This window comes from Artemia sp. Qi Xiang Cuo, chromosome 16 (assembly GCF_049724085.1).
Source record: "Artemia sp. Qi Xiang Cuo chromosome 16, ASM4972408v1, whole genome shotgun sequence".
NCBI lineage: Eukaryota > Metazoa > Arthropoda > Branchiopoda > Anostraca > Artemiidae > Artemia > Artemia sp. Qi Xiang Cuo.
This window is the reverse complement of record NC_142809.1, coordinates 52,866,587-52,886,285: the sequence shown is the minus strand read 5'-3', so window position 1 is coordinate 52,886,285 and position 19,699 is coordinate 52,866,587. Positions and strand designations below refer to the sequence as shown.

Genomic DNA, 19,699 nt, shown 5'->3' with positions numbered 1-19,699 from the left:
TTCTCATGATTTTTCAAAGTTAATATTGAATTTCGGTCGTGAAATGCAAGAGTTGGAATATTTCAGCAGGTACTTGTTGTGCTTTACCTTGTCACAGTTACATTCTCTTGATTTTTCGAAGTTCATTTTGAATTTCTGTCGTGAAATGCAAGAGTTGAAATATTTCAGTAGTGTTTTGTTGTGCTTAACCTTGTCACAGTTACATTCTGTTGATTTTCAAAGTTCATTTTGGATTTCTTTCGTTAAAATGCAAGAGTTGAAATATTTCAGTCGTGTTTTGTTGTGATTTACCGTGTCACGGTTACATTCTGTTGATTTTCATAGTTCATTTTGAATTTCTTTCATTGAAATGCAAGAGTTGGAATATTTCAGTAGTGTTTTGTTGTGCTTTACCTTGTCACACTTACATTCTCTTAATTTTCAAAGTTCATTTTGAATTTCTTTCGTGAAATGCAAGAATTGGAATATTTCAGTAGTGTCTTGTCGTGGTTTACCTTGTCAAAGCTACATTCTCATGATTTTACAAAGTTCATTTTGAATTTCTGTCGTGAAATGCAAGAGTTGGAATATTTCAGTAGTGACTTGTCGTGCTTTACCTTGTCACAGTTACATTCTGTTTATTTTTCGAAGTTCATTTTGAATTTCTTTCGTGAAATGCAAGAGTTGGAATATTTCAGTAGTGTTTTGCTGTGCTTTACCTTGTCGCAGTTACATTCTATTGATTTTCATAATTCATTTTGAATTTCTTTCATTGAAATGCAAGAGCTGGAATATTTCATTAGTGTTTTGTTGTGCTTTACCTTGTCACAGTTACATTCTCTTAATTTTTCAAAGTTCATTTTGAATTTCTTTAGTGAAATGCAAGAGTTGTAATATTTCAGTAGTGTCTTGTCGTGGTTTACCTTGTCACGGCTATATTCTCATGATTTTTCAAAGTTCATTTTGGATTTCTTTCGTTGAAATACAAGAGTTGGAATATTTCAGTAGTGACTTGCTGTGCTTTACCTTGTCAAAGTTACATTCTCTTGATTTTTCGAAGCTCATTTTGAATTTCTGTTGTTAAATGCAAGAGTTGGAATATTTCAGTGGTGTTTTGTTGTGCTTTACATTGTCACAGGTACATTCTGTTGATTTTCCTATTTCATTTTGTATTTCTTTACTTGAAATGTAAGAGTTGGAATATTTCAGCAGAGTTTTGTTGTGATTTACCTTGTCATAGTTAAATTCTCTTAATTTTTCAAAGTTCATTTTGAATTTCTTTAGTGAAATTCAAGAATTGGAATATTTCAGTAGTGTCTTGTCGTGGTTTACCTTGTCACAGTTACATTCTCATGATTTTTCGAAGTTCATTTTGAATTTCTGTCGTGAAATGCAAGAGTTGGAATATTTCAGTAGTGACTTGTTGTGCTTTACCTTGTCACAGTTACATTCTCTTGATTTTTCGAAGTTTATTTTGAATTTCTTTCGTGAATTGCAAGAGTTGGAATATTTCCGTATTTATTTGTTGTGCTTTTTCGTGTCACTGTTACATTATCTTGATTTTCATAGTTCATTTTGTATTTATTAATTTGCAGAGCAAGAGTTGGAATATTTTAGTAGTGTTTTATTGTGCTTTACCTTGTTAAAGTTACATTTTCTTAATTTTTCAAAGTTCATTTTGAATTTATCTCGTGAAATCTAAGAATTGGAATATCTTTTATTCAACTGAAAGTAAGTAGCAACATCAAAACTTAAAAACTGACAGAAAATAGAGGCTGTTAAAAGCATATTGAGCCTATTCATGAGACACCAGTAAAAATTGTGTATGATTCAAAATAGAATAATGATTATTCTACTGATTACAAACTAAGAGAAGACAATAACTCCATTATCAAGAGAGAACATGGTGAACTATTTTATGGAACAGATTCAAAATGTCGAACGTTAATCATTGATATTAATAATGTATCATAATGTATTTTTGTATTAATATTCTACATAGCATTATTTCATTAAAAATATTACATTGTTATGTGTTCATTATTTTTTAGAGTAAGCTATTATATCAAGCGTTTAGAATGTCCATTAAAACATCAGAGATGTAAGAAAAGGAATTTGCGTACATCTACTGTCAGACACACTATTTCCGTAAAATCTGAGCTAATAAGGGTTTTTTGACCGTAAACTCTATTTTTTTGTAAGAAAATTATGGAAAATACAATTCTCTTGTTCAAATTTTAAAATGAAGTCTAATTGTTTATCTAAAAATAAAAATATGGACGTAAAATATTATCAAATAAGGGTTTTTTGAAAGTAAACTATAGTTTCTTGTAAGAAAATTATGGATAATACAATTCTCTAGTTCAAATGTGAAACTTAAGTCCAGTTTTGGATACTCATAATGATGAGGACTGACGGTTCTAATTCAATAAATTTTTTTTCATAAAACAAACTTTTTTTTTTTAAACTTCGAAATTATTCAACTTTATTTATTTTTTATCTTTTTCTTTTGTACATATCTTAAAATTACAAAATATCTTTCTTGAATTCACCTCTTGGATACACAATATAGAAATTATAAAAAAAATGTAATTTCAAGACTTAATTTGCGCGCAAGAGATACCGAGAGTTCTATGACTCGTCCCCGCAATGAATTCTAAGGGTTTTATGACTCCTCCCCAAAATGCATTCAGGTGCTTTTAGGAGTCATCCCCCTTAGCCATAACTCCGTTCGATCTTGAAACAAGGTATATACGTTTGATGATGTATTTCTCTTCTTAAAAAGTACATTAATACCTTCCAAGATGATAGGACTCTATGACACAGAATTTATCGGTTTGAAAAAATCATCTTGTGGTGTTATATTTGAATGTGCATTTTTATTATTGTCAATGGAACTTGAAGAAATTGACTGTCATCATTGGATAGTGAACTACAACATGTATGAGTATGATAAAAGCTTGTGGAGTACTACATTACATCGTATAAACAGACTGGGATTCTACGATAGTGATTACGCCACTTAATAATAGTGGTCAGGAACTGAGAAATGTTCAGGAGGACGTCAGTGAAATTTGCAGCTTTTTCGGGGTTGAAGCACTCTATGCAAAGGGTAATGTACCTACAGATAAAGTTTTAATTCAAAAGTGTGACCCTAGGATTCCACTTCTCAATCTAAAAGAATTTAAGTGTCCTAAATTTGAAGGGGTTTATCCTAAAAAGGGTGTGTCCTAAATTTGAAGGGGTAAAGCATCTGAATTCATTTTGGGGGGGAGTCATAAAACCCTTAGAATTCATTGCGGGGAGGAGTCATAGAACTCTTGGTATCTCTTGCATGCAAATGAAGTCTGGAAATTACATTTTTTTTTATAATTTCTGTATTGTGTATCCAAGAGGTGAATTCAAGAAAGATATTTTGTCATTTTAAGATATGTACAAAAGAAAAAAAGAAAAAATAAGTAAAGTTGAATAATTTCGAAGTTTAAAAAAAAAATATTTTGTTTTATGAAAAAAAAATTATTGAATTAGATCCATCAGTCCTCATCATTATGAGTATCCAAAACTGGACTTAGGCCTAAGTTTCACATTTGAACTAGAGACATGTAATTTTCATAATTTTCTTAAAAGAAAATAGAGATTACTGTCAAAAAACTCTCTTTAGCTAGGATATTACGATAGTAGTATTATTTCTCAATCCAAAAATAGACTTGAGTCTCACATTTTAACAGGAAAAATGTATTTTCTATAATTTTCTTACAAAAAACTAGAGTTTACGGTCAAAAACCCTTAATAGCTCAGATTTTACGGAAATAGTGTGTCTGACAGTAGATGTACGCAAATTCCTTTTCTTACATCTCTGATGTTTTAATGGACATTCTAAACGCTTGATATGATAGCTTACTCTAAAAAATAATGAACACATAATTACACTACTAATTACAAATAATTACACTTTGATAATTTATAACTATAATTTTAATAACTATAATTTCTAATAAAAGTAAGCGAAACTGCCCACTTGATCAATCTTTTTATTCCCCAACGTCACCTTTTCATCTTCACTTATTCCTAGCCCTTAGTGACTTAGTCTTCTTAACATTAGTTTTCAAACCTATTCTAGCAACCTGAACTCGCAAAATCTATAAAAGCTCATTCATTTTGCTCACACTTTCATCTATAATGCTTAAATCATCAGCGTAATCTAAGTCCAGGAGACTTTTTCCTCCCCATTTGATTCTGTGGTCTCCCATTCTTTTCCTGTGCTCCTTAAGACAATTTCCATCAAAATAATCAATATAAAGGGGGATATAACACAACCCTGCTTAACTCCTGATTTAATAATACAAAACCAGCTGCTAACCTCATTTCCTACCTTAACCGCAGCAGTGTTATTCTCATACATAGCACTAATCCCTGTAATGTATTTTTCTGGTATACCATACAAGGACAAAACCTTTACTGAAGCTCTTCTATCAACAGACTCGAACGCTTGCTCTTAATATCTAAAACTGAGGACCAAAGGTGTTTGACAACTCAGGCACTTCTCAATTATTAACCTAAGATTGAAAATTTGGTCGACACATCCTCTACCTTTTCTAAAACCGCACTGTTCTTCTCTGAAAGCTTTGTCTACAGCATCTCTCAGTCTAAAAAGTATCATATTACTAAGTAATTTGCTACCTACAGAAACCAGACTCATGCCTCGATAATTACCACACTCACTTTTATCACATTTCTTGTAAAGTGGCGAAATTAAGGTTATCCTAAAATCGTTAGGTACTTCCCCTTTTGAAAAAATCATATTCATAATCTTCATTAACTTATTTCTAAACCTGAGAGCCACCATATTTAAGAAACTCATTTACGACCTTATTTGCACCTGGAGCCTTATTTTTTTTCTATCTTTTTAGTAATGTAATTAATTCATCCTCGCAAACCAAATCTTCCTTCATATCCCAGGTACCGCACATTTTTTCATTTTCCTCTGTATCTTTTCCTGCAACTCTATCTTGGTTTAGCCAATTCTAAAAATGTTCTGCCCATCTCTCTTTAATTCTCTCCTTATTGCTAATTGTGGCCCCGTTCTGATCTTTAGCTGGGTCAAGTCCGGATTGACTCTCCCTCTCAATTTATTAACATGCCAGTACAATAGTTTACTATTATGCCCTCTAGCTGGATCCTCCAGATCCTTGGCAATTTTATCCAGGGCCTCCACTTCACACCTTCTTAGTTCTTATTTTAATTCTTTCTCCCCTTTCTTTACATTCCTTTTGTTTTCATATGATCTATCACACAGATAATTCTTGTACAAGTCCTTTCTTGTTTCTATTAAACATAAAACTTTTTCACTAATATTCTTAGCTGCAGTCCTAGCTTTCTTCTCTAAGACACCTTCAGCAACTTCACAAATTATTTTTCTAAAATTATTCCAACCATCTTCCGCATTTTCAAATTTTAAACTCTTAAGTTTAGTATTCAACTGTTCCTGGAAAGTTTCTCTCAAATTCTCATCCTGGAGTCTACCAACATCATAAATTCCCGGCAGGTAATTATCCTTCCGAAATTTCAGCGTTAAATTAGCCCTTGACACTACTAGATGGTGATCTTTACTTTTAGCATCAATAACAGCACTCCTATATACCCTAGTATCTAGTATTGATCCTGCCAGTCTTCGGTTTACTATAGCATGATCAATAAGGTTTGCTGTCTTACCATCACGTGAATACCATGTTAACTTTCAGCCATTTTATGACCAAACACCGTATTGGTTACAACTAAATTATTATACCTACAAAATTACAAAAGTCTGTAACCATTACTGTTTTCTTTTCCTACACCAAATTTACCTAGGCTAGGATAACATCTTTCCCTATTTCTATCGACCTGGGCGTTAAAATCTGATAGTAAAAACATCATATTTCTACCTGGGACCCTGTCTATTTGCTCCTGTAACTGTAAGTAAAGTTCATCTGATTCACTAGTATCTCCGTCAGACGGTTCTACAGGGGCATATACTACTATAACTGATACCCTGAACTTTTTAGTCATAATAAGAGTAATTAGTATTCTATTATTAATACCTTCCTAGCCTAAACAAGACTTAGCAGCTTCCTTATTCATCCTGAGCCCTACTCCCTGTCTGGTACTTTTGCATTATGCGGGCAGCGCTATATACTGTATGTGGAATGTCAAACGGGAAATGCTACAGTCACCCGACAAAACCCGTAAAACGGTTATTTACAAGACCTAAATGGATTGAAAAGCGTTGTTTCTCATGGAGTTTACAATATTTAAACGATTGTTTTTTGGGGTTTAGGGGGGGGAGGTACCTAGGTTAGGTTACATATTTAATATAAGCTATGCTTTACCCCCCACCCTCTAATGTGCAAATATATAGCCCAAATTTGTTTCTAAACTATTACATATTCATCCTATTTAATTTCATCACCATTAACCAAACTTGACGGCTTATTTGATGGTATATTCTGAGATCTAGTGACCTTTTTAATTGACGAAAAAGGTCAAAGGGTCAACCAACTGTCCTTTCTGCGGCCTTTATGGCCGTGGGTGCCCCTTTAGGTGTAAGGCATTTGAAAAAATTTCAAGATAGGGTAAGAACGTCAAATTATACAAAAGCCCATTTTATAACAGAGGTTTAATAGATATATTGTTAGCACTTGTTACAAATCAAAACCAAACTTGTTAGAATCAGAATCATGACGTGTTTTTAGTTTCTATAATTTGAATACACGGGTTTGAACCCTGTAGATTGAGCACCGAACGTCCCCCCCCTCCTACAACAACTTCTTACATAAGGACATGTTGCACTTTTACATCATTCGGGGATAATTTTTTTCGAAGATGAGCGCTTCTGAGTCCCGTTATGTCATCTTTTCGATGACATAACGAGCTTTGCCCGTTTATGTCATCTTTTCTAGCTTGTGAAAGCGCTTTGATGTTTCAGGTTTCACTTGAAAAAGTTCCAACACAGAGAATTGGAGAGATTTAATTCTAATGGTTTATTTTTGTGACGCGTTTCCGTAAGCCAATAATTTTTCCCTAATTTCTACAGAGATGAAGAGAATTTTATAAATATGATTGGTATTTAAACCGTATTTACCTGGAGACCTCCATCAATTTTTTTCGCACGCTGAACGTATATTATTGAATTCCTGGTTGGTTCTTTTGAATGAAATTTTAAACCAGTAAAAAGAAAGTTTTTAAGTCGCAACATTTTTTACAAGCAAGCTTTCTGTTCCTATGTGGTTCCAGGCTTTAAACTTGACAAGATATAATATTTTTATCTAAAGAAATTACTAATTTTGGAATTTAGTCTATGCCAATTTGACTAGATTTAATAATTAAATCTTACATTTTCAGGGACTGAGAATGAGGTTGGCGTCCCTGCTAGCGCTGCTTACGGTAGTGCTTTTAGCCTTTGCCCGAACTGCATATTGTGATGAAGATGAATACAAGGCGATCATCGGTAAGACAGCCCTGTTCAGAATATTAGCCATTCAGTAACCAATTTTACTAAGTCCATAAAAAACTAACATTGGAATAAACTCAAAAAGGAGATTCATCACTGTATTTCTAAAAGTTAAAGCGAATCTAATCGTAAACAAAAGGAAAATTTTAGAAATCTAGCGTAATTAGGGATTCTTAAATGTTATTGGCCTTCTTTGGAGTCATACATATAAGTTTATTTCTTTTGGGGGGGGGTGAAACCCAAAATAAGTTTCTAGAGCGCGGCAGAGGCTTTGAATACTATTGAATTTTCACTTAGCTTTTTTATCCTATTTGTTAGTAAGGAACATCCTATAAGCAATATCATAGGCAACACACATCTCTAATAGCCATAACTATCACCGAAACTTTTAAAGGAGCTAATTCGATTCAAAATTTAAAGTGCTGGTGCTCTTTTTAAGAGTAAAAAGAGATTGGAGGGCAAGCAGCCCTTCTACCAAGCCCATTCATTTCCCAAACGCATCCATTCATAACCTTGATACAGCCATTTTGTTCAGCATAGTAGAACGGTCCAGCAACTATGTCTGTATCGATATTAGGCATGTCTACCCCCTCACAAATATGCAATTGGACCATTATGCTTTAAAACTAAATGTTGCTTGAAAATAAATGAAAAGGAATTGTATTTATGGTTGCCAATAATACACTTCAGCAATATATCGAGAACGACTGGAGGTATTAAGTTGAAACTTTTAGGGCGTCAACTATTACTACTTCTACTCTTACAATTTAAATATATATAAAAAAGTGTAAGTGTATCCAGGTTGTTAAAGAGCAAAGATAGAATCTTTTGGGAATGATATTAAGTTTTATTTTTCAGGTCAGCTTCAGAAGGTATAGAATTAAATTAAAAAATACTGTTTGTGTCAGGATTAAAAATTCTTAAAAAAGTTTCTCCAACATAAAATTTAGCAACCTAAACTATGTATTCTTATATAAAAAAAAAAACGAAACAAAAAACGAACAAAAATTAATTTTAAAAACTTTAAATAGAGTCAAATAATCTTCCAAGCGTAAAACTACCACAAATCACTATCAATAAGTAAATGAAACTCAAAAGGAACAGAAATTACAACAAATAGACGATTAAAGCTCAAAAACAAGCAAAGAATAACATGAGCAGGGCTGATAACCCCCATGCCTTCTCAATACCAGAACATAATTTGTGAATTAATGAAAACAAATGCCTTTTAAATGATTACAGTTTTTTATTTTCATAAATAAAAAAAATATCGAAACTTTAGGGTATAAATATCAGTATATGTCAATGAAACTGACAATCCACGGTCTTTTTTTTAAGTAAAGCGCAAATTATGTTCTGATCTTGAGAAGGCATGGGAGTTATCAGCCCTACCCATGTTAATTTTTACTTGTTTTGAGTTTGACTCGGCTATTTATTTTAATTAATTAAAAAAAAAACTTTCCGATACATATGTTTTTCAAAAAAAAGTAAAGCCCATTTTAAACTTAAGTTCAGCAGATACAAATACTTTTTAAAATTCAAACTCAAAAAGACCAGAAATTACTATTAAAGAATAAATGAATCCCAAAACGAACAGAAATTAAATAAACAATCATAGCAAAAACATACAACAAGTAATAATATAAATGAATAAATAGATCTTAAAGCTAGTAATGCTTAGATGGAATATAAAAATAAAGCTTAAGACGAAAAAAATATTTTCCAATTGAAGTACAAAATGAAACTTAAAACGAACAGAACTTAAATAAACCAGCAATTCAAACAAATATAAAGTATATACTAAAATATATTAATAAATAAGTCTTAAAACGAGTGCAACTGAAACTTAATATGCAGATAACGCATAAAACTCACAAAAATCACTACAAACAAGATTTTAGATATCACCTCCTTCTCTCACTGTAAAAGTCTAAAACCTACTGCGTAATAGTCGCTTTACTAAAAACAATTTATGACAAATATTTTCTTTTGTATTTAATATTGAAAATAAACATTAAAATTATAGTAACATATTGAACTGATGAGCTTTCAGCAATTAATATCAGTAGGGACCTATCAGGAGGTCCCACGCCCACACCATATATGGGCATAGACTCCCTAGGGGAAAAGGATTTCCGAGAAATTGATTGCGTAATCGAAGGGGAAGTGAATTTCTGAGAAATTGATTTGTTGGAGTTCGTCCAGGAGAATTGTCTCCAGGCGAGGTTTGCAAATGCGCATTAACAGTGGAGAAGAGATATATTGATATATGACTCTTGACGGGGCACCATATATGGGCTTAGCCTCCCTAGGGGAAATGGATTTCTGAGAAATTGATTGCGTAATCGAAGGAGAAATGGATTTCCGAGAAATTGATTGCGTAATCGATTGGGAATTTTATTGATCCGATAACGGGAAACAAATCACGTGTCTCCTTCTAAGCCAATCAGAGAGTCGCTTACATATTAGCGGGAGAGGGTTGCAGAGAAATATAAGGAAAGGATTTTTGCCGTAGTTTTTTTTATTAGTCAGAGAATTGAATTCAAAGAAGTGAGAAGAACAGTAGGAATTTACTCATTTGGATATATATTTGTGTTGATGATGATGACGAGTGGAATGTTTACCCTATGAGAAGTTGATAGTGGAGTTGATGGCAATAGTACAAGAGCACCAAACATTGCAGTGGAAATAACGAAAGGATCACGGCTTTGTCTGGAATGGGATGAAGTATGTGCAAGATATGTGATATCCTTGAGCAAATTTAAAATGGAGGATCAATTATGTTTCGCTGCTAAAGTTGATATAGCGCATGTGAATAGACTTCAATATGCTCTAAGTGCATTAGTGAAACATATCGAAGACAATAAACTCTATCGCTAATTGTACATGCTTAGTATTATTGTTGTTGTAATTATTCAATAAAATTGTTTCGAAATCGGAAATGTTTCCTTTCTTTTCTGGTTAGGTTAGAAGGCTAGGGCTAACGATTCATGGTCAGTCTAGAGTCAGCAGTCAGAGTGAAAGGATTGAAAAATGAATAAATTTGAGAAAGAAAGAATTAGATCGAATCTAGTGTTTATGGAAAAACATTTGATTTTGAATGATGATTTTCTCGAGTTATCTCTTCAACGCAGGATATTCTCTCGGGGAACACTTGAAAATATAATAAGGAGTGATTCTCCCCCATTGGACTATTGTATGAATCTTTGCCGATGTGACTCAAATGCTTATACTCAATTTATTGATATATTAATTGGAACAACGCAGAATCATATCGTGGATACACTTTTGAAAACATTGCCAATGGATTCAATGTAGATGGCTCCCCCCCACCATTTGAAAGAGGTGACGTCACAAAGTTACTCCTCTCCCATTCCTCCGCCTTGAATTTATCCGTCGGCAGGGACGATCAGTTTCGTTTTAGCTGTGAGAGAGTCAAGTGACATTGGAAACCGAAAAAAAAATGTTCTATTCAAGTCCATTATGCATGTACACTCTTGGCAGTCTGACTCCATGTGAGAATTGTACAATTATTGATGAATATAGGGAAAAGTACAAATCTTGTATTCCTTGTAAATTACATAGAGGCTATGCAGTACAAATTAAAGGATGTAATTCAAGTCTTGAAGATATTTGTGACTCTCACCCTAGAGGACACCTGTGCTCCAATTTTCACTATGATAAATGTGATCAGTGGGAGAATACTTACCCCGCTATGATTGGAAAGAATCCCAAACGTGATTTTAGTTTATTTCTACGAGATTGGTATCGTCGTGGATTTAAATTATTCTGGGAGGAGGAGCCAGGTCTACAATTCAACTGTTGGGGTAACAAGACAATTTGGTTTCTACGTCCTCGTTGTGACGACACTGCCTATTATGACTGTAAACCAAGTGATTTTTATTTGGCAGTTACTGAATGTGATTCACCATTTGAAAATACTGTATGTGATATTGCTTCAAATAGTCAGATTGAAAGTCGTGAATTTCATAATATGAATGTAAATAGTATCATTGACTATACAAAGAGATATGACAAGAGTGAAGTTACATTATACTGTAGAAAATGTGACCCTGACTTTGCAGGCAATCAAGATCAATATACAGTGAATCCGAATCATTTACCGGCATTAGTGGTTCACGACAGTTGCCTATACACCGAGAAAGAAGAAATCTAAAGTGAAGATTTAAATAAATTGTTGTATATATATACATTTTATTAATAGAAAAACTCACAAACATTTTTTAAGCACTTTACTCTTCAGGCACTGAAAGCAATACTGTAGAGGTCTAAGAGGATATTTTCTACCAGAAAGTCATTCAGACGTAGACTATCTACATATATGTGGAAAAAATGCTCGTAAGTATAGCTGCGACATCGGAACACAAAATATAGTAGTGCATGGAAGCCATAGCTTTTAGTCGTTAGATCCTGCACCCTCTTCCGAATTTGAATAATAGTTTTCCCACTGCTCTCAATATAGTTGCTGATTTGGGGTGTGTAGAATGTATAGGGTAGCCGAAGAGGATCAAAAAATTCAATCGTCATCTTCATTGTTTGAAAGATGCACAGCCAATGACCCGTCAGCACAGTCGACGGACTGCTATTAACAATAATTAAGGTATTGTTGACACTTTGAATTTTTTCATGAAAGTCCGAGGGCAGACAATAGGATTTGTACTGGGATTTGTAGGGATTCATATTAAATACATTAATTATTTGACTGGTGTTCATGGCGCCAAGTCTAGTAGAACACTACCTTCGGGAGTAATTTCCCAATAGGTTTCATATTGATTTAGTGATATTAGTGCAATACTCTCAGCCAATGGGTCGGTAAATATACACTCTAAACGCACACTCCCCGTACATACTTTACTCATATCCTGCGGGCCAGACAAATCTAGTACAATGATACCATGTGTTTTAGCAAACATTTCTTCCGTTATACCATTTTCAAATAGTTGCGAATCATGATCTAGGGTTTGCATGGTCAACTCATACAATGTTCTATAGGATTTATCAAAAAATAGATTGTAGATTTACTTTGCACACAAGAGATGAATGTCCAAACATCTCGAATTTATGTGGGCATCCAGTCCATGGACCTATTGCACTGGCGCTTTTTACAAATGCCAAAGCGAGTTTTGACGGAATTTTGCCATTGATATAAGATGAATCGGTGAAGTTGCGTGACCCCATGGCAATATGTCGCTGATTGGTGATTGTATGAGGAACGGTTAGTTTAATATTATTTCTGCTGAATCTCAGATTTTCCACTGCCTAAGCAACAGAACTCATGACCAGTTGTTTGCGAACATGAAGTATTGCCGAGGTGAGGGAGAGACTTACATCAGTATTGGCAGTCATTTCTTTTCTCAATTTGAAATTGGATGGTACAAGCGTCAGTTTTATATCCACTTTAACATTGGGTCGTAGCCATTGGGGTGTATTAAATATTTCATGATATATTTTTCCAACTAGATGTAATTCACTAGTTGTAGCATTTTTAAGTGCATCTGTACTATCAGTATTAGCAATATATTCATATATATTGGAGGCGCCTCTCAATTCCTTGTACGACATGGGTGTCATCAGCATGAATCGCATATATCTTGTATAATTTGATAGATTGTTTCTTGTGCTCACCAGCGTGACATTGACGTAGAGACTGATTTGACGAAATAAATTATTTAATATACAATTTTCATAAAATATACCATCAACCCAAATTGTCATTGTATTATCGGATTTCCAGACTTTCATTTGTAAATTTATAAATATCGAAGACGAGTCTATAAAGTAGTCTTCATTGGAATATATTTTAAAGTGGATATTATTGGAGAGGGGTTGTTGTGGATAAAATTGTTCATAGTATTCATGCTTGACACTCACATCAACATTTTCAGCATTGAATAGATTCAATTAGGCGGTGATTGAAGGTTGAGAATCCTTATGGGGTAGGTAGGACATCTTAGGAAAAGAAATCTAGTTTCTATCTAACAATTCTCTTCCTGGGGCTTCTTCTTCTACTAGTGCTTACAGTACGTGTCGGCTTTTTCCTTCTTTTCTTTGACAGGGGTGATGTCTTTCGTTTTCGACCTGAGTAGAGACTGATGAGTGATGCATTGTTTCTCGACCTTTTTAAGCCTTTACCATTTTGTTTTAATCTCTCGCCAAGGGTTCGCGCACTGGACCTAAGATTTTCCGTAGCACTTTTTTAAAATCCTTGCCAGAGCCCCAGTCGTATAGTGTAGAGGATGCAAAATTTGTCGCAGCCGGTAAAAGATATTTTCTAGCCAGAGGTAGTGAAGAGCGAAACAGCTTAGCGAACCAACTGCCAAGACCATAGCCAGACATTGTAGTACGCCCTTTGTAATAGTCCATTCCATTGCCCTGTTGTCTTGGGCCAAGAGTATTACCATAGCAGTCAATATCAGGACAAGTGAATACCACTTTTCTATTAGACATCTTGCTGTTGTTGAAGGTTGGGCCTAAAATGGCATGTAATCAAATGCAAACCTTTTTAAATTACTATGGCATCACCTAATTGAGTTTCATAGTGTTATCTGATAGAGTTCCAAATAGAAAGTGTTTACAGGGATATGCTGAAGATGTTTTATATTGTAATGGTGAATATGTTCTTAATTGGTTTTTCGTTCAAGAACTCATAGGAGGGGAACATTTGAATTACCAGCCCGAGATGTTTCCACAAATGAGGCGTAGAGAAATATACAAGTGTCCGTGGAGAAGGCAGGCGGGTAGTCAGCAAAAATGAAATTAGTGTTTCCGGCACTTTTACCGTTGATTATATTGAGCTTAAAGCCAAGAACATCCTTTAGATTATCAGTGAGAATAACCTTTTCATTGGCATTGGGTGAGCTAATGTAGATCTTGCCCTCCTCCTTTGAATAGTTGAAATGAAAAGCTCCTTTCTTAGGAATAAAAATCCTTTTAGTGATAGAATGACATAAACCATTCATACAGGTCAGTTCTTCGTAGGGTAATTCAATATATGGATAATCTATCCAATTGATCTGTCGAGTTTGATCCTGATCCCTTTGGGACGTTGGTGGCGGCCAATCAAAGTGTCAAATTTTTAATTCATATTTACGATCCTTTCTCAGGATGTCGTAGGTATTTTTGAGAATACAGTCGACAAGAGCCACTTCATACTTTCCATCGACTTTGATGGTGGGGGAGAGTTTCGTCCAAAAATCACTTGTTCTATTCAAGTCATTGTAGAGAGGATCAGAAACATTGGACATGAAAGTAACATAGAAATCATTGGGCATAGTTAATGATTTTAGCACTGACCCAAGAATGAAAATTAGAATTTTTTCCTAGCCAGTGAATAAGAAACTGTTTGTTGTCCTTATAAGTACGCCTCTCTGATATCTTTTCAACTGGACAGATTTCACTAGTGTTTCTAACTTTTGGCAGTTCATATTCATAAAAACCGCCAAGAATTTCATCATCTTTGGTGTCTCGCAGTCGATATGTTGTGGGTTCGGTGTCCAGGATTTTGGACACTTTAAAAAGTTCAGTGCTCCATAAATAATTCCCCTTTTCAAAAATATTGGTGGTTCTATTCATTCGAACAGTATCACCAACATTGAATTTCTTCTTCACATTTTTTTTTCTTTTTCACCATTGGAATATTGCTTTAGAAAAGCATAAAATCTATTTTCACTGCAATGAACTTCCCGAGGGCTTGAGTTGGACAATGATCGATGGGGTCGATGGTTATATATCTGCATGATTTTATTTAAATCCTGAATAAAAGCAGATGTATTTTTCAGTGTACAATATCTTGAAATTAATAGACGAACCGTTCTTATCAATAGTTCAGCCAATGCAGCCTTTATTGGGCTGTAACAATGATAAAGTGCTGTATTATATTTCAATAGAACCTTTTGCACATGCGAATTAACAAATTCGCTGCCACGATCCGATTGAATCTTTCTACAGCAATCCTGTTCAAGAATACTTTCAATGGCCCGAGCAACTTCAACACCTCTCTTTGACTGTAATAGGATGGCGTAGGCATAGCAACTAAGGACACTGATTGCCACCAGAATATATTTGTAGGGTGCATTGTGACACCGTTGAATTGCATCTAAAGTTAAAAGATCCGTTTGCATTATATACAGAGGGAAAAAGGCTTTAGTTTGTCGATATTGTTTGCCACGAAGCCTGCGATTCCGATGCAGAGTGTAACTCGGTTCATTCTATAGATACTCTTTTTTTTAATGTACTGCCAGAGGCAACTTGAGAAAGCGTTATAGAGGAACTTGAACTTCCCGCTTCAATATTATTTTTATTGACATATTTCAGAACCTCAAACATTTTGAACGCAAACAGCTAGTGTAATTTCCACTCCCCCTCTCCACACTAAAGGATGAATTAATTCGTCTCTCCTTTTGACTAGCAGCCAGGGGTGTTACAAAAGCATTGCTGCTGCTGATAGTATTTTAAAATATTGAATCTTCTTCTTTTTTAAATGGTGTTGGTGTTGATGTTGTTGGAGGACTATATTCTCTTAGTTTCTTTATAATTTGCTTATTGCCAATAAGAATTTTGGGAAAGTTTGATACACTTAGAAAGGTGTATAGATTATTGTCAAAGGATAAAAGTCCTTTACGATTCATCACCATATCACAAATTAAATCAACTAGATTATAACTTCTTCCCTGAATTATAATTCGTTTCCCTGTGCTGTCAACTTGAGCTTGATGTTCATCAGTTTCCAACATGAGATAAGATAATACTCTTTTACTCTGTTCACGATAGGTCAGTGGCAATAGGTTTCCAATTTTCAATGCAATTGAATTCAATTCCTTCTCCTTTGATTGCACTGCTGCTACTGCTTCTGCAGAATCTTGAGGAGATGATTCCTGTTTGGAGGGATCGGTGACAGCGACGGTAACAGCGGCGGGTTTCTCACGATAAGGTCTATGGTTGTCCAAACGTCGCAATGCATCTTGAAGTAAAAGCAGTTTTTTGTCATCGGCAATATTCTCATCATTAATGAATTTGCTTAGATTGTCTTCAAAATTTTCGACGGGCGAGAGGACAAGTTCAAATGGTGTCAATTTATAGGGTTTAGCCATTCTCTAGAGAAAATTGTTTACAAGTCCTGCAATTATTGGCAGTAAAAGTGTAAAAAAGCTACCGCCCGCTTGAAGGAGATGTTTTCTTTTAAAAAATTTTCCCTTTTTTATGCAAGCCAAGGCGCGTACAGTGGAACAACGTTGCTTTGTCTATTGTATAAGGCCTTCTAACAAGTGCACATTGCCCTCTGTTAAATTTAAACAAAGTTCAGATATTAGATTAATGAAATCATTGTCAACACCATGTTTGAGTATAGCCTTCCTTAGTGGGGGTTTTGAAGTGCCTAAAACGGAAAATAGATGACGTTGTTTGTGTAGTTTCTTCAGTGTCATAATGGCAACTAATAGCCTTTTCTACTGTTCACCGGAAGATATACTGTAATTTCTTTGTCGAAAATGTCGGTGACTACACGTAGATCCTCGGGCCTGCTCTGATTAATCTGATAATCTAGCAAAATTTAGTCGTAGGGCTTATTTGTCGCCTGAGTGTACGCTGACAGCAGAAATTTAGGGGCGCCGGGGTATATTTGCTTATTGAGAGTTATTAGTGAGCTAGAATCACGAACAACTCTATAGATAATATAGATAGTGCAATTCAATGCAAGGGTTCGCATACATTTGCTCTGATGAAACAGATTGTGTAGAACTAGGGTTATGGAAATCTGTTCATGATGAGAGCGAACGGTGAACAGTTGTAGCATTTCCTGTGAGAACTGTTCAATGGATTCAGCCAAATCATCAATAATCAGCCACGAGTTCGGTTCAATAATATTGAAAACATCAAGTCACGTATGAATTGTATTGGTATGGTTGTGGCAATAGCTTTTATTTGATCATAGGACTCCTGCCAAATACTATAGCAATAATAAATTTTCTTTGGTTTTTCCAAAAACATTTTCTGACAATTTTGAATTATTTTAGTGAAAAGTGTTGTTTTCCCCGACATTGATGGACCACACAGAAACGATCTGAAGGGTGTTTTAAATTGATACATGCTGCTTCTGCTGTTGACACTAGTCGGACTACAACTAACTGTAAATCATACATGTCCAATGAAAAGTAGTAGTAGTAGTAGTAGTAGTAATAATTTTCCCATAGATCAATCTAGTACAAGAACAACAAAAAACATTATTTCAGGGTCATTTATTTGACATGAAAATTCTATTTGTTCAACATGAGCAACAACATAAGAATGACAATTGTTCAACAATAACAACAACAAAAAAACAGTGACACTTGTTCAACATGAAAACTCTATTTGTTCAACATGAACAACGATAAAAAAACACTTTATGTACAACATTTATTATAAAAACACTTTTGTTCATCAACAACAACAATAACAACACTTATTGTCTTAAAACACTTTTTGTCCATTAGCACACGCACACACAGTAGCACACTTTTTGTACAACAGCACATGAAAAAAAACACCTGGAACATGAACTTTAAAAAAAATAGCACAGTTGAACATTATGCATTTAAAAGGAGGATCCCCCCCCCCCGGGGGCGCGGGGCCGAAGGCCGGCCGCGGGCGGGACCCCCCACAACCCCAGGACCCACGGAGCCGAAGGCTGGCCACGGGCGGGACCCCCCCCCCGGGGTGGCGGTGGAAAAACTGTATACAATAGTTGTCGTCACTGCTGCTGCTGCTGCTACAGGTTAGGTTGGGTCAGTGGTTGGGTTATGGTTATTGGTTGGGTTAGGTTAGTTAATTTATGAAAGGGTTGGGTTAGTTAATTTATGAAAGGTTGGTGGTTAGGTTAGGTTGGGTTAGAGTCAAATTCAGGTTAATTTATCCAGACCAAGTTGATTGCGATAGTCTATGCATTCAACTCGGTCTGAAATAAGGTAGTGGCAGCACACTTACACCACTTACACCCGGGAACACCCCCCTGGATATCAAATCACTCCCCGTCTCTGATTTTAACATTAGTAGTTGGTTGGGGGCTTGACGTTTCACCAACTCGGGGTAGAGGGACGGATTCCAGTTGGTGAAATCCATCCGCGAGCTGATGTGTTCCCCATTTTCTAAATCACCCAATAAATCCTCGGTTTATACCTTTAACAGCAGAGAATCTGTATCCCCATAGTAAAATTGAACCTCCCGCTCCCGTGGCCATTGCACCTTGCACACATTGTAAAAAAACGACGACATGAGCTTTTTGGGAATTTCAAGTACTGAAGTACCTCCTGCTATATTGTTGTTCAGTACCACATTTCGCTTTTTCCTGTGTAGAAGAACCATGCCAGCCTCTATGCTCGTGAACGATGTAAAATTGGGGTTGGCAATAATTCGTGCACACTCTTGAGGGTCAGTCACGACGTCGCAGCGAGATCTGTTGCGTACGCTTTCACACATTTTGCCAAACGCTGGATTTAAAATGAGTTTGTACATTTCCGTCTCTACTTTGGAGTTTGCCCGAGAGCGTTTATCAACAAAAGTGTCAATAAACGTCTTTAAATAGGGTTTCTGATTGAATTGCAGGACCCCATGTATTTTGGTGATCTTGAAACCATTGTTCACCATCCAGTGCAAAAGCACATGGTGAACAACGATATTCACCTTAGGGTCCATCAGTTTTTGCTTAGAGGGGCTCCAGTGCATCCCCATATCCTCAACCAATGATCGATTGTAGGGGCTCAGTGAGTCTCTGCTCACGGGTCGATTGATACAGGGGAAAAAAATATCTGACTGAATCGTGAAGCGCCAGTGGAATATGCCCGTCAATTTCAAAGAACCATCCTTGTGGCCCATTGTCTTCGACGGTGGTAATGTCGGGGAACTCACAAGGATTCTCAAGCCATTGATAGTTCCCACACGGCCAAGAGTAGTGAGACACTGCTGAGGGGTACAATGAGTTCTTGTCCAAGAACACGGCATTTGACTTTGTACCGGTGTTGCTGTTTTGTCCGCTTGGATCAGTTGTCAAGACGCGATCCCCATGAAAAACATACCCCCTCCCTCATTGATCTTTCTACAAAAAGGAGTTGATCCACGTCGGTGATTAAGCCTATTTCCTCCCTACCAATTTTTAAAATTAAGTCCATCACCAAATGTGGTGTGGAAAAATAATAGCCTATATCTAGCCCGAATTCTGAATAGATTTGGTCTGTGTTC

At 35.5% G+C, this 19,699-nt stretch overlaps 1 protein-coding gene across 2 annotated transcripts in view; it reads left to right on the top strand.

The window, feature by feature from the left end:
• The window catches only part of LOC148943086 (uncharacterized), an 89,918-nt gene that overhangs the window by 31,915 nt on the left and 38,304 nt on the right, over positions 1–19,699 (top strand). For both annotated transcript variants that reach the window (XM_089102513.1, XM_089102512.1), the window contains exon 2: positions 7,360–7,465. In XM_089102513.1, the coding sequence (XP_088958639.1) occupies positions 7,360–7,465 (106 nt within the window). The remainder of the gene's footprint in view (positions 1–7,359; positions 7,466–19,699) is intronic.